At 47.5% G+C, this 16029-nt stretch overlaps 1 protein-coding gene across 1 annotated transcript; it reads left to right on the top strand.

The window, feature by feature from the left end:
- The first annotated feature begins 1575 nt into the window (after positions 1-1575).
- CCK (cholecystokinin) lies at positions 1576-6664 on the top strand. Its single transcript, XM_007463234.1, has 3 exons — positions 1576-1636; positions 2717-2932; positions 6246-6664. Exons 2-3 carry the CDS (start codon positions 2719-2721, stop codon positions 6377-6379), a joined length of 348 nt encoding a protein of 115 aa, XP_007463296.1. The 5' UTR covers positions 1576-1636; positions 2717-2718; the 3' UTR covers positions 6380-6664.
- The last annotated feature ends 9365 nt before the right edge of the window (positions 6665-16029 follow it).

Consider the following 16029-nt stretch of genomic DNA (forward strand, 5'->3'; position numbering starts at 1 on the left):
TCCCCAACTGAACTACACAGCAGCCTCGTGGGAAAACCACTGGAAAACATCTAATCTGCAGCTCTGTTTCAAAAATGTTGCCTTTAGATTGCAGAAATGCAGCAGCTTCTAGAGTTTAGAAAGCGGGACGGCAACCAGAGGCGGCTCCCTGCCAAGCTCCCCGCCCCTCGCCGGCTCCCCACCCACCTCGATCCCTACAGTCCCACCGTCCAGGGAGCTGAGTACAGATTCCCATTTTGAAAGAATCACTTCCAAATCTTTCTCCGGGAGGGAAAAAAGGGGGAGGAGTGGAGGACCCCGGGAGGGGACGAGGGATGGGTGGCGACCCCCAAGCCCCAGGATGGAAGGCCTCGGTGCGCTGAGGCTCCAGGGGTCTGTGGAGGAGCCTCGGCCAGGCGCTGCTCCTGTTCGCGCCTAGGTTGCCGACGGTGAAACGGGGTTGTCAGTGACTTCTGCAGGACGCGGCGAACTGGAGCACCAACTAGCGGACTCTAAACCAAACGGCTTCAAGGCGGAGGTGGATGTAGACCCCTACGGTGCACTAGCTGGGGGTCGCCTTGCTACGGAGCCAGGGACGCGACCGCGCAGGGAAGGGCGCACAGCGGCCGCGGCGCCACCCGTGTCCCTACCAGGTGGTTGAGTGACGAGGGGCGAGGTCCTTATTTCAGAGCCGGCGGGGACCGGGCCAGGTGTGACGGCTCGGGTACTCAGGGAAGGTGGGAGTGGCGGATGCCGATGCCACAGGGGAATGGGGACTGGGAGGATTTGGGGGACACTCGCTGGCGCCACTTGGCCACAAGGAGCCGCGGCCACCGCGGGCAGGAGGTAGCTCCGCTCGGAAGAAAACACAGCCCTTTCCCAAACTCCCAGTGGGGTCATGCTCATTTTACAGCTATGGGAATCGGGGCCCAGGACGCCAACAGCCAGCCGTAGCCGAGCCCTTTCACTGACCCGGGAACCCTTGCCCTCGGAATCCTGGAGAACTTCGAGGGCTTTTCATGCGGCTGAGAACAAAGTGAAGACCCCTCTTCCCTCCCCCCCGGAGGAAGCCCACTCTCGGGTCAAAAGACCAGAGCTGCTTGGGATGCTCCAAGCGGGGCCGACACTTCCTCCATCTCAGAATTACACTTTGCTGACACCCAGCCTGGTCTAGCGTCCCCTCCACCCGACCCCCAGTTTCCCTTCTGGCCCCTCTGGTCCCCCGAGCGGACTATAGGCGTGCGGGCAGCTTCTCCATCCCGGAGGAGGGTCCCCATTCCTAGGTCTCCCGCCCTGAGAGGGGGAGCTTCGAGCTGGAATGGGCAAGGGAGAGGGGGTGGGCCCGGCTTGGGGAGGACGCTCTCCCGACAGAGACAGGGCTGACGCCGGACACCCCGCCTGGGACAGGTTCACCCGGCTCCGCTGGGCCATTGCCCCCTCTCTCCCGGCAGCCACCTCAATCTTTTGTCGCCCCGGTTGCCGCCCTCTGACCACGTGTCGCTACCCGGCTGCGTCAGCGCTGGGTAAATAGATGACTGGCCAACGGCTCAGGCGGGGCTATTTTAAGAGGCAGCCTCCTGCCCGCCTACCGTGAACTTGCCTCGGCTCCCCCGCTGCTCTGGCAGGACCGCGAAGCCGGTCGCGTCCTGCTCCGAAGGTAGGTTCCCCGCTTTGGGGGATCCAGGTGCGAAGTGCCCTTCATCCAAGCGAACAAGGGTGTCTTCACTTTCGTGCCCCTTCCGTTTCATTTTTCTGTTTCCTGTGTCTTCTTTCCGACGGCTCGAAAGACATTTCTTGAAGTCGGAAAGGACAGTGCGGGTGGGTAGAGCTGCTTTAGGGACTTCTACTCGCCGGCTTTGTTCTTCTCTCGCGCAGGCAACGCTGGAGTATCATCTTTCTGTTTGCTCGGATTAGCATGTAAATTGCGATTTGCTAGATGTTACACATCGGGGCAGTCTACTTTGCAATCCTTTCAAATAAACCACCGAGAGGTTTTAAGATTTAAATTCATTTTATGAAGACTGCAGGGAAATTCAAGTCTTTGGGGGACAGAAACGTGCATGTTTTATCTGCCGGCGGATCTAAAATGCAGCGGTGCTTGGCTGAAGCCCGATGACTGAGCGCAGATTTCTGACTTTCTTTTAAAAAAAAATCTGCCTGTGCTTTGCGTAGTGGCTTACTGCCAATTCCCATGTGCACCTTGAAGAAACTTGAAAGATGTGGCTTTTATTTATTGCTCCCACATTTTAAACCGTGCTTCTTGGTTTTTCACCATTTATTTCCCTATTGGAAGCTTCTTAGCTCTCTGGAAAGGTGCTACTATTCCTCAAGGGTCTCATTTCTCCCACAGAGTCTTCTCTTTAGGATAATTTTCACCTATCTTTAATCTCTTGCTTTTCCAGTTAGGAGAAGAGAGACGACACTCTGTAACACTTCCTCAAACTAAAGCAAAACAGAAGACGTTCCTTCTGCCAAACAGGGCAGAGGACAGGATCTCTCTCCGCCCCCTGCACCACTGCCCAGCCCCGGCTGTGGTTCCCCAAAAAGACGAGCGCGGTGAGCCCGGACGCGCCCGCTGGGGTCACGGCTCCCTCGCGCTTGCACCTGCCTGGCGGGTCCCGAGCCCCGCGCGTTTGGACTGAGCCCCCTTCTCCGTACCTCGGGGGCCCGACCCTCCGCGAGAGCCCGCGGAGGCCCCACCTTTTCGTTCACGTCCCCTTCCCTCTGCTCCCCGCAGCCATGAACGGTGGCTTGTGCCTGTGCGTGCTGATGGCTGTCCTGGCGGCGAGCGCCCTGGCGCAGCCCGTGCCTCCCGCGGACCCCGCGGGCGCCTGGTCGCAGCAGGAGGACGAGGCCCCGCGGAGGCAGCTGAGGGCCGTGCGGAGAGTGGACGACGAATCCCGAGCGCACCTGGGCGCGCTGCTGGCCAGGTACATCCAGCAGTCTCGGAAAGGTACGCAGGCTGCCTCCCTGTCTCTCCCTTCTGCCTCCAGCAGGAGCTAAACAAGCCACACTTTTCTCAGCCTCAAAGTCTCTCTCCAGGAATAAGGTGATTCAGTAGCTCAGTAGCTAAGTGGCATATGGACAGCCCTGTCCCCTTCCTGGGCCTGGCTATCTCATCTATAAAAAGGGTATGAGGGTGGGGTTCCCCTCGGCCCCTTCCTGGTCTTTCTGAGATTCAGAGGGAGGCTCATTCATCTCTAGAATTCCTGGAAATCGTGTTTTGGACTGGGGCAGATTTTTTCCTACCAACTTTATCCACAGTGATACTGATGGTGAACACACTGACTGGGGAGCGGTATTTTAAACTGGACCAACACAGCTGGACAATAAAGCACAGCTGCTGGGAGGGGGAGGGGTGGGCTCCATTCCCATGAGGCTCTTTTAACCTGCTGGTGTGCCACGGCCTGGATTTGAAATTTAACTCATGGCTTGACGAGATGGGGAGAAAATAAAGGGCTTGGCTCTCCAGAATCTCCTATAATTCCATATGAAGGTGAGAAGGGACCTTTTTACCAGGGGATTTCAGAAGGAAAGAACAGAAGATGATTTGTTATATTTCATCCTCTCATTGGGAAATTGTCCCAACTACCATCTTCTATTTTGCTTTCCTGCTAATTAAACTGAAAGATGTGGAAATACTAGTCAGATGACAGAGAACATCTGAAAATTTGGGGGGTGCCTGCTGATTGTCTGCCTGAAAGTAGTTTAGTATCTGTCCTTGGATATGGGTTGAATTTCAGCCAGACCAGTCTGAAATATCGTAGGCTTTTCATTGACCATAATCTGCAAGCCCCTTCATACCTTCAAGAAAGATCCACCAGAAACAGTTGTGGGTAAAAAAGCCAATTACCAGATTATTTCCCTAGAACTGACATTCAACAGTGGCTTTAAACCACAAATCTTAGCTGGAAGGTCCTTCCTGGTGCCTCTTCTCAGCCCTTTGCCATCAGCCTGCCGTGACAAACAAACTCATACGGGAATACCCGTCACTTGGAACTTTAGCTGCCAACACCCAGGGTCAGCACTAACTAGAAAATAATCAAGCTCTTCTATTTGACAAATATGAACTAGAAATAAGTATCTACATCTATAGAGTTTCTTTGACTGTTTTACACATTTTGAGATCACAGTGAATATTTACTCAACTATAGTATATATTATGCTTAAAGATTCCAAACAAGATAACGCACCCTTTGGGGAGTGCTCAAGAGTTTATCATTAGAAACTGTCTGTAGAGCTTTCAATGACCTGAGGAGAAGCAATTCTATTAGTGTACACCTGCCCCAAGTCCAGCAAAGCCCAGGGCTACATCTGTATTGTCTCTCTTCATCCTCACAACAGCCCTGCGCAGTAAGGTCTATTATCCTCCTTGTGTCAGTGTGGAAGCTGGGATTCTGGAAGACTGAGTGACCTACATGAGGTAGCACATCTAGGCAGCATCAGGGCTGAGAGTCTACTCAAGTCCTGCCCTCCCTGGAACGTCTGGAAGCCATTCAGCTTCCCAGCTGTACTGCCTATTACGAGATTTAAAATTTCAAGGAGCCCGGACCTTCAGTTGTGTAAGTCAGGTGTAAGTGCCTACTCTGTGTCCACTAAGTGAGTGAGGACCCTGGTAAATGCACAGAACCATGTGTACGTCAGCAGCAACAGGCAGGAGGATGGGGCATATTGCCGTGTGACTGTGCACAGATAACTGGGTCTGAGAGTTTGGCTGAATGCAAGGGCTAATATTTCACCTGAAAGGAGTTGAACAGTCAAACAGCAGGGGCTGTTTTTCCTCTGCATAGACTGAGGATACCTGCAAAGGGCTGGAATGTGCTGGGGTGACGCTTAGTTCCAAAGCTGGGAATTAATGGGGCGGGGGGTGGGGGAAGAGAGAGGGGAGAGGAAGTAAGGGTGGGGATATAACCTGCTCTGTAGGGTTGTTTCTGGTTTTTAATTTAGCTAGCTTTATTTGATTATCCAACAAGACAGAATACCTGCTTCCGCACTGTCATCAATGAATAAGCCGTGGTCTGACTCGATGCATCCTGTGGGCAGGAGTTGGCAAGGGCAGCCTTGTACAGAAGAGCTCAATGCCAGCTGTGGGACCACAGTGGCTCCCAATACAACAGGAACCATCGAGTGATCTTCCACCCCTCTGCCCTTGAAGTCACCTGGGCTTTGCCTGTCGAGGTCCCTGAGGGACCTTTCTTGGCCCTTAGGCTGTATAAGAGAAGGTATGATACTGATTTTCTACACAGGAAACCACTCTGTGTGATCCGTAGGCCAGGACTGTCACATGCCTCATCATGGCCCTATCCGCTCAACGTGAATCATTCCTGGACTCATCCTGTTCCTAAGGACTTAACTCCCCATCCCTAAGGGCCCATTTCAGGTTCAGTTATTGCATTTTGGTCAAAATGGCTGGATTAAATTACCTCTTTGTTCTGTCCACCCTTCTTTGAGTGTTACTGAGGTGCTGAGATTTTAATCCGATGGTGTGCCTTTTTCTCAATACCATTTTTTTAAAAGAGAAGGTAGCTTTCAAATTAATAATTTTAAAACAGTATTTATCTAGCAGTGGGACTGGATTCCATTTTTAAAAAAACATCCTAACATCAAAATATCGTAATTCCATTACCTTAAAAAGACTCAGGGGGCTTCCCTGGTGGCGCAGTGGTTGGGAGTCCACCTGCCGATGCAGGGGATGCGGGTTCGTGCCCCGGTCCGGGAGGATCCCACGTGCCGCGGAGCGGCTGGGCCCGTGAGCCACGGCCGCTGAGCCTGCGCATCCGGAGCCTGTGCTCCGCAACGGGAGGGGCCGCGACAGTGAGAGGCACGCATAACGCAAAAAAAAAAAGAGTCAGGCAGGCTCAGGGATATTAAGGTGTAAACTTTAGAAGTGAGTAGTACTGGGGAAATTCTGCGTTAGCACCTGCTGAGAGCCAGCTACATAAAGGAAAACACCCCTAGGAGTAGAAAAACCTAGGCAGGTCCCAGCTGTCAAAGGTGAGAGTGAATGAATTCACCTAAATTCATACAGATCGCAAACCACACCCACGACTAGAAAAGACTACCATGTCTCCAGTTAAACAGACATGGGTCCTTCCCCTCGCTTAGATTTTGGCCCAGCAGTCCCACTATCTTGATACCTCTTTGATACCTTTCAGAAGGTACATGTTATGTATTGTCTGGCCTTTTCTATTGTTTTCCTTTACAAACTGAACATGTGATGCTCTTAGATATAATGGTCCCGTTTCCTTCCTCTCTGCCCCTTGTAGCTCCTTCTGGCCGAATGTCTGGAATCAAGAACCTGCAGAGCCTGGACCCCAGCCACAGGATAAGTGACCGGGACTACACTGGCTGGATGGATTTCGGCCGGCGCAGTGCCGAGGAGTATGAATACACCTCCTAGAAGACCCAGCCTTCGTCAGCGCAACAGGAAGCAAACTCCTGACTCAGAGGAGGCAGAATAAGAAAACAATCACGCTCATAACTCGTTGTCTCTGACGTCTGACATTTAAAGTATCTATTTATTAAGTGTTCAATGTGAAAAATCTGTCTGTAACGTTGTCCAATGCAACCATGCACCTTAGCAGAAATGTAACAAGTGGAAGACAAAATGTTTCCCTCATCTGTGACCCACACTCCCCGTTCCTAAAGTGTTGCTATGCTATTAAAGTGATTTCATTCTGCCCCTTATTCCCTGTTTCTACCGAGGGCAAAGGGTCCTTTAATCCTCAGAACATTCAAGGAGGGATTCCTGATGTATGTGGCTCAAGGAGGAATCCCTGTGGTAGATGGTCCCAGAAAGCACTTGAGAAATGAGGGTCAGGCACAGAGCTGGCTTCTCTACTTCAGGCCAGGTAGCTAGTGAAAGGGCCTTCTGTGTCAGCTCCACGGCCCAGCCCTGGCCTCCCTGGGCCCTGGGCCCCAGTGGGGCACCATTGCAAAAATAACCTGCCCAGCTTATAGTGCTACTCGTTTGTCTGGGTGAATCCCAGAGAGGCAACTGGAGATGGAGGTTTCCATCAGCCCATCCCCACGGGGTGCTCTCATCTGCCAGCTGCATCCCACACCAGGGTTTCTCTGGGGGTGCTCTTGGCCTTTAAACAAATAATGGGACAGCGCTGGTCAGCACTTTTATATGTATTGGACCTCTCCATGGCCCTGTGGCACAGAGGTTATTGTCCTTTTACAAATGAGGAAACAGACTCTGAGAGATGAAAGTGACTAGCCCGTGGTTCCCCAGCTAAAGAAATTCACAGACTTGTGGGCATATGGCTCCTAGGTTAGCGTGACCTCCATCGCTCTAGCACTTCTCAGACTCTGGAGTAGGTATGAATCACCTGGAAATCTTGATGAACTGCACATTCTGACTAAGCAGTTCTGGGCTGTGGTCTAAGCAAGCCCCCAGGTAATATCTGGTCCTGGACCACACTTGGAGTCACGACAGTATAGAAAAGAGTCTGTGATTACAACCCCTTGGGTTTCACCGTATTCCAGACATGTATTGCCGGGCATGTTCTGGGGGATGTGGTAGTTACCCAGAGCAGAAGCTCTCTTTTCGTGGCCCACTCCCTCTATTGGGTCTCTGCCAGGATCAGCAGAGAGAACTAGTCCAAAGGGATGTCCAGGGATCATCTAACACCAGCCATCACACAGCAGCCTTTCTGTACCTCCTGGCTGAGGCGCCCAGGAACCCAGGGTTTTATCCAGCAAAGGCCTCAGGTGGCCCAATGCAACAGGACATGCAGCCCCAAAGGGGACAGACATTGGAAAGACTGGTGGTCAGTTCAGTTTCCAAGGAAGGCATACTGCTGTTTGGTTCCATATCAGTTGGGCACCACCCAGTGACCAGTCTGGGAAGTAGATGGTGGTCTATGTGTTACTTTCGTTCTCAAAGTCTTTGATATGCTAATTAGGACCAGATTCAAGCTTGCATGGCTTGGGGTGAGCCCTGGAGTTCATGAAGGACTATATGCGGTTGCTTTCCTGAGCTACTCCCTTTCTATGATCTCCCCAGTACTTTCCAGTTCCCTGGGGCTCCTCTTTTTGGTCCTCCACCCAAAAACTTGGGGCTCTGGTTACCCTATTCTGCCACACACTGCCACGTTTGGGCCCATTTTCAGGTCCAAGTAGCAGAATAATAGAGAGAGAGAAAAAGCAATGGGGATTGACTCCACCCTCTTGGGATCACAGCTCCTCTGATCCAAGAAAAAGTTTCCCCTTCCTTAGAGTTTTGGCCCTGGCCAGGCTCATGACTGACTGCTACCACAGGCAGCTGTGGGTTCGCCTGGGGGCTGTGGCATGAAAGAAAGAGAAGAAAGAAAAAAACAGGGAATGTTCATGCTCTCTGGCCATTAGGAATTCCCTTTTTCACTCCTCGAGCCAGAACGAAGGGGCATCTCCTGGAGATGTCTGTGGCCCAGACCCCACTTCTGGTCCTCAGCTGTGTTAGGCTCAAGAAAGGCCCCACTCATAGCCTTCAGGGACTGTCCCTGCCTCCTCTCTGCCCACCAGGGCCTGGTAGTTTCTGCTGAAATTCTAGGATCTTGATGAAATATTATCTCAAGATGTGCTGAAATTTAAAAACCCAGTCATTCACAGCATCAGGCTGTTCTCTAAGATTGGGTGGCTTATTTTATTATCTTAATTTTGAATCCTTTACTGTGACTCCCAAGAGGCTTCTGGTTTGGAAAATCTCAAGACAGCACAAATGGGATTAGTGACAAGTGGGATGTTACATCTAATCAAGCTCCAAGACTAACAACTTTTCCAAACCTTTCCTTTCCATGGCTCACATGCTGGTCTGGGCACATGGAAGCAGGCAGAATTGGCAAGAGTTCAAGCCTTACCTGCCCTAACACCTCTGGACTGCAGCCAGAGTGACTCAAAGTGTTTGATCTTTTCCCAAGTTCCATTCTGGAAAGGATTCAGCTGCTCTCTGGTATCACCTCGTGTGGACTGTTACAAGCTCTTCACTAGCCCGACAACAAGCATGGAAACGCACCTGTGTGCCAGGCACTATGCTGATGTGGCAGGTACAGCAACCAAGAACTCCAGTGGGAGATTCACAAAAGCATAGTATAATGTTCCAAGAATGATGGCAGGTAAGATTCAGAGGCTGGGAGAGAGCAGCAGAGCTGGCTGAATTCAGGGGCAAGACAGCTAGGCAGCTGCCCCAGGAGCCAGACTCAAAGAGACATCTAATCATCACTGCAGCATTGGAATCTGGGTATCAGTGAAATTCTTCATACTTAGTAACTTAGCTAACTGAAGAAATGGGCATCGATTCCTCCTCTACAGAAGATGACAATGCCCTCAAGTGGACGGTTTTTTAAAAAAACCACTCCTGTGGGTGCCAGCTTCTCTCCATAGAGAAACACGTTGAAATCTGCAGGATTCTGTTTGCCAAGCGGCTGGTTAACCCACCTAGTCAGCTGAAATTTTAAAACCAGATAATTCAGGCCCTCAGACTGTTTATTCTAAGAATGGGTGATTTATTTTATCTTAACGTTGGAACTTGAATATGACTGCCAAAAGGCTTCAGAGCTTGGAAAATCACTCAATGAAACTGAAAAGAGAACAAGAACCACCGACAAATGAAATGCTTTTTGTAGAATTAAAACCAAGAAGAAAAAAAAAGGAACTCTTAGATGTATTTTGAAGATAACTTGGTAACTATGGTTACCTCTAATTAGTGAGCGCCTCATGCTTTCCAGATTTGAGTGGAGGAAAACTGAAGTGAAAAACAATTCCAAGTTATTAAAAATGTTACGTTCCAATGAGTGCATGTAATGTACTTTGGAAATATAATTTAACGTCTGTTGAATCCAGTAATTAAAAAGTTGGTCTTGGGCTTCCCTGGTGGTGCAGTGATTGAGAGTCCGCCTGCCGATGCAGGGGACACAGGTTCGTGCCCCGGTCCGGGAAGATCCCACATGCCACAGAGCGGCTGGGCCCGTGAGCCATGGCCGCTGAGCCTGTGCGTCCGGAGCCTGTGCTCCGCAATGGGAGAGGCCACAACAGTGAGAGGCCCGTGTACTGCACCAAAAAAAAAAAAAAAAAAAAAGTTGGTCTTGCATTTTGGATTTTTTAATTTTATTTTTTTCTGTACCTTATCATTATTACATGTTACAAAAAATATTGGCCCCTGATAGATCAATTTAAGAAACAAAACCAGGGGAGACCTTCAAGATAGCAGAGGAGTAAGACGTGGAGATCACCTTCCTCCTCACAAATACATCAAAAATACATCTACACGTGGAACAACTCCTACAGAACACCTACTGAACGCTGGCAGAAGACCTCAGACCTCCCAAAAGGCAAGAAACCCCCCACGTACCTGGGTAGGGCAAAAGAAAAAACACAGACAAAAGAATAGGGACGGGACCTGCACCAGTGGGAGGGAGCTGTGAAGGAGGAAAGGTTTCCACACACTAGGAAGTCTCTTCGCAGGCGGAGACTGCGGGAAGCGGAGCGGGGGAAGCTTCTGCGGAGGAGAGCGCAGCAACAGGGGTGCGGAGGGCAAAGCGGAGAGATTCCCGCACAGAGGATCGGTGCCGACCGGCACTCACCAGCCCGAGAGGCCTGTCTGCTCACCCGCCAGGGCGGGTGGGGCTGGGAGCTGAGGCTCCGGGCTCTGGAGGTCAGATCCCAGGGAGAGGACTGGTGTTGGCTGCGTGAACACAGCCTGAAGGGGGCTACTGCCGTCACAGCCAGCCGGGAGGGAGTCCGGGAAAAAGTCTGGAGCTGCCTAAGAGGCAAGAGACCATTGTTTCAGGGTGCGCGAGGAGAGGGGATTCCTTCCCTGTCTGCCCAGAAGGCAGAGCACTGCCTAAATGAGCTCCAGAGATGGGCGCGAGCCGCAGCTATCAGCTCGGACACCAGAGACGCTAAGGAGCATTTCACTTCCTGCAGCCACCAAGAAGCCTGTGTGCAAGCACAGGTCACTATCCACACACCCCCGGGAGCCTGTGTAGCATGCCACTGCCAGGGTCCTGTGATCCAGGGACAAGTTCCCTGGGAGAATACACGGTGCACCTCAGGCTGTTGCAATGTCACGCTGGCCTCTGCCGCGCAGGCTCGCCCCGCATTCCAATTATAACTACCGTACCCCACACCCCGCAGCATGAGTGAGCAAGAGAGCCCTAATCAGCCACTGCTTTAACCCCGTTCTGTCTTGGAACAGACCTTGGGGCCAAAACCAAAGCTGAACCCCAGGAGCTGTGTGAACAAAAAAGAGAAAGGGTAATTTCTCTGTGCAGCCTCAGGAGCGGCAGATTAAATTCCCACAATCAGCTTGATGTACCTGCATCTGTGGAATAGACAACTAATCACCCCAAAATTGAGGCGGTAGACTTTGGGAGCAACTGTAGGCTTGGGGTCTGCTGTCCATGACTGATTTGTTTCTGATTTTTATGTTTATCTTAGTATAGTTTTTAGCACTTGTTATCATTGGTGGATTTGTTTATTGGTTTGGCTGCTCTCTTCTTTTTTAAAAATTATTATTTCTTTATTTTAATAATTCTTTTTCTTTCTTTTTTTCTCCCTTTCCTTCTGAGCCATGTGGCTGACAGGGTCTTGGTGCTCCGGGCTGATGTCAGGCCTGAGCCTCTGCTATGGGACAGCCAAGTTCAGGACATTGGTCCACCAGAGACCACCTGGCCCCACGTAATATCAATCGGCAAGAGCTCTCCCAGACACTCTGTCTCAACGCTAAGACCCAGCTCCACCCAACAGCCAGCAAGCTCCAGGGCTGGATGCCCCATGCCAATCAACTAACAAGACAGGAACACAAACCCACCCATTATCAGAGAGGCTGCCTAAAACCATACTAAGTCCACAGACACCCCAAAACACATCACCAGACACCAGAAAGACAAGATCCAGCCCCACCCACCAGGAAGCCTACACAAGCCTCTGAACCAACCTCACCCACTGGGAGCAGACACCACAAACAACAGGAACTACGAACCTGCAGCCTGCGAAAAGGAGACCCCAAACACTTTAAGTTAAACAAAATGAGAAGACAGAGAAATAGGCAGCAGTTGAAGGGGTAAGGTAAAAACCCACCAGACCAAACAAATGAAGAGGAAATAGGCAGTCTACATGAAAAAGAATTCAGAGTAATGATTGTAAAGGTGATCTAAAATCTTGGAAATAGAATGGAGAAAATAAAATAGACATTTAACAACAACCTAGAAGAACTAAAGAGCAAACAAACAGTGATGAACAACAGAATAAATGAAATTAAAAATTCTCTAGAAGGAATCAATAGTAGAATAACTGAGGCAGGAGAATGGATAAATGATCTGGAAGATAAAATAGTGGAAAAAACTACAACAGAGCAGAATAAAGAAAAAAGAATGAAAAGATTTGAGGACAGTCTCAGAGACCTCTGGGACAACATTAAACACACCAACATTCGAATTATAGGAGTCCCAGAAGAAGAAGAAAAAAAGAAAGGATCTGAGAAAATAGTTGAAGAGATTATAGTTGAAAACTTCCCTAACAAGGGAAAGGAAATAGTCAATCAAGTCCAGGAAGCGCAGAGAGCCCCATATAGGATAAACTCAAGAATAAACATGCCAAGACACATATTAATCAAAGTATCAAAAATTAAATTCAGGGGCTTCCCTGGTGGCTCAGTGGTCAAGAATCTGCCTGCCAATGCAAAGGACACAGGTTCAAGCCCTGGCCCGGGAAGATCCCACATGCGGCAGAGCAACTACGCCCGTGTGCCACAACTACTGAGCCTGTGCTCAAGAGCCTGCAAGCCACAACTACTGAGCTCACATGCCACAACTACTGAAGCCTGCATGCCTAGAGCCCATGTTCTGCAAGAAGAGAAGCCATGACAATGAGAAGCCCACGCACCACAACGAAGAGTAGCCCCCATTCACTGCAACTAGAGAAAGCCGGCACACAGCAACGATGACCCAACACAGCCCAAAATAAAAACAAACAAACAAATAAATAAATTTATTAAACAAAATTAAATTCAAAGAAAAAATATTAAAAGCTGCAAGGGAAAAGCGACAAATAACATACAAGGGAATCCCCATAAGGTTAACAGCTGATCTTTCAGCAGAAACTCTGCAAGCTAGAAGGGAGTGGCAGGACATATTTAAAGTGATGAAAGGGAAAAACCTACAACCAAAATTACTCTACCCAGCAAGGATCTCATTCAGATTCGACGGAGAAATTAAAACCTTTGCAGACAAGCAAAATTTAAGAGAATTCAGCACCACCAAACCAGCTCTACAACAAATACTAAAGGAACTTCTCTAGGCAGGAAACACAAGAGAAGGAAAACACCTACAAAAACAAACCCAAACAATTAAGAAAATGGTAATAAGAACATACATATCAATAACGACCTTAAATGTAAATGGATTAACTGCCCCAACCAAAAGACATAGACTGGCTGAATGGATACATAAACAAGATCTGTACATATGCTGTCTACAAGAGACCAACTTCAGACCTAGGGACACATACCTAGGGACACAGACTGAAAGTGAGGGGCTGGAAAAAGATATTCCATGCAAATGGAAATCAAAAGAAAGCTGGAGTAGCAATACTCATATCAGACAAAGACTTTAAAATAAAGACTGTTACAAGAGACAGAGAAGGACACTACATAATGATCAAGGGATCAATCCAAGAAGAAGATATAACAATTGTAAATATTTATGCACCCAACATAGGAGTACTTCATTACATAAGGTAAATGCTAACAGCCATAAAAGGGCAAATCCACAGTAACACAATAATAGTAGGGGATTTTAACTCTCCACTTTCACCAATGGACAGATCACCCAAAATGAAAATAAATAAGGAAACACAAGCTTTAAATGATACATTAAACAAGACGGACTTAATTGATATTTATAGGACATTCCAACCAAAAACAACAGAATACACTTTCTTCTCAAGTGCTCGTGGAACATTCTCCAAGATAGATCATATCTTGGGTCACAAATTAAGCCTTGGTAAATTTAAGAAAATTGAAGTCATATCAAGTAACTTTTCTGACCACAACACTATGAGACTAGATATCAGTTACAGGAAAAAAAAAAACTGTAAAAAATATAAACACCTGGAGGCTGAACAATACACTACTAAATAACCAAGAGATCACTGAAGAAATCAAAGAAGAAATCAAAAAATACCTAGAAACAAATGACAATGAAAACACGACAACCCAAAAGCCATAGGATGCAGCAAAAGCAGTTCTAAAAGGGAAGTTTACAGCAATACAATCCTACCTCAAGAAACAAGAAAAATATGAAATAAACAATCTAATCTTACACCGAAAGCAATTCGAGAAAGAATAAGAAAAACCAAAAACCCTAAGTTAGCAGAAGGAAAGAAATCATAAAGATCAGATCAGAAATAAATGAAAAAGAAATGAAGGAAACAATAGCAAAGATCCATAAAACCAAAAACTGGTTCCTTGAGAAGGTAAACAAAATTGATAAACCATTAGCCAGACTCATCAAGAAAAAAGGGAGAAGTCTCAAATCAACAGAATTAGAAATGAAAAAGGAGAAGTAACAACTGAAACTGCAGAAATACCAAGGATCATGAGAGATCACTACAAACATCAATATGCCAATAAAATGGACAAATTCTTAGAAAGCACAACCTTCCAAGACTGGACCAGGAAGAAATAGAAAATATAAACAGACTTATCACAAGCACTGAAATTGAAACTGTGATTAAAAATCTTCCAACAAACAAAAGCCCAGGACCAGATGGCCTCACAGGCGAATTCTAACAAACATTTAGAGAAGAGCTAACACCTATCCTTCTCAAACTCTTCCGAAATATAGCAGAGGGAGGAACACTCCCAAACTCATTCTACGAGGTCACCATCACCCTGATACCAAAACCAGACAAAGATGTCACAAAAAAAGAAAACTACAGGCCAATATTACTGATGAACATACATGCAAAAATCCTCAGCAAAATATTAGCAAACAGAATCCAACAGCACATTAAAAGGATCATAAACCATGATCAAGTGGGGTTTATCCCAGGATTGCAAGGATTCTTCAATACACGCAAATCAATCACTGTTATACACCATATTAACAAACTGAAGGATAAAAACGATATGATCATCTCAATACATGCAGAAAAAGCTTTCGACAAAATTCAACACCCATTTATGATGAAAACCCTCCAGAAAGTAGGCAGAGAGGGAACTTACCTCAACATAATAAAGACCATGTATGACAAACCCGCAGCAAATATCGTTCTCAATGGTGAAAAACTGAAACCATTTCCTCTAACATCGAGAACAAGACAAGGTTGCCCACTCTCACCATTATTCAACATAGTTTTGGAAGTTTTAGGCACAGCGAAGAAAAAGAAATGAAAGGAATCCAAATCAGGAAAGAAGGAGGAAAACGATCAATGTTTGCAGATGACATGATACTATACATAAAGAATCCTAAAGATGCTACTAGAAAACTACTAGAGCTAATCAATGAATTTGGTAAAATAGCAGGATACAAAATTAATGCACAGAAATCTCTGGCATTCCTATACACTAATGATGAAAAATCTGAAAGTGAAATTAAGAAAACACTCCCATTTACCATTGCAACAAAAAGAATAAAATGCCTAGTAATAAACCTACCTAAGGAGACAAAAGACCTGTATGCAGTACATTATAAGACACTAATGAAGGAAATTAAAGATGATACAAATAGATGGAGAGATATAGCATGTTCCTGGATTGGAAGAATCAACATTGTGAAAATGACTCTACTACCCAAAGCAATCTACAGATTCAAGGCAATCCCTATCAAATTACCTGTGACAATTTTTACAGAACTAGAACAAAAAATTTCACAATTTGCATGGAAACACAAAAGACCCCGAATAGCCAAAGCAATCTTGAGAACGAAAAATTGAGCTGGAGGAATCAGGCTCCCTGACTTCACACTATACTACAAAGCTACAGTAATCACGACAGTATGGTACTGGCACAAAAAGAGAACAGATGAGTGGAACAGGATAGAAAGCCCAGAGATAAACGCACGCACA

This window comes from Lipotes vexillifer, unplaced genomic scaffold (genome assembly GCF_000442215.2).
Source record: "Lipotes vexillifer unplaced genomic scaffold, Lipotes_vexillifer_v1.1 scaffold820, whole genome shotgun sequence".
Classification (NCBI taxonomy): domain Eukaryota; kingdom Metazoa; phylum Chordata; class Mammalia; order Artiodactyla; family Lipotidae; genus Lipotes; species Lipotes vexillifer.

Excerpts from the sequence above, each read along its gene's own strand:
- CCK (XM_007463234.1), top strand. The coding sequence starts at position 2,719 with ATGAACGGTGGCTTGTGCCTGTGCGTGCTGATGGCTGTCCTGGCGGCG. Across the intron at positions 2,933-6,245 it reads CATCCAGCAGTCTCGGAAAG|CTCCTTCTGGCCGAATGTCT; the intron begins GTACGCAGGCTG and ends TGCCCCTTGTAG.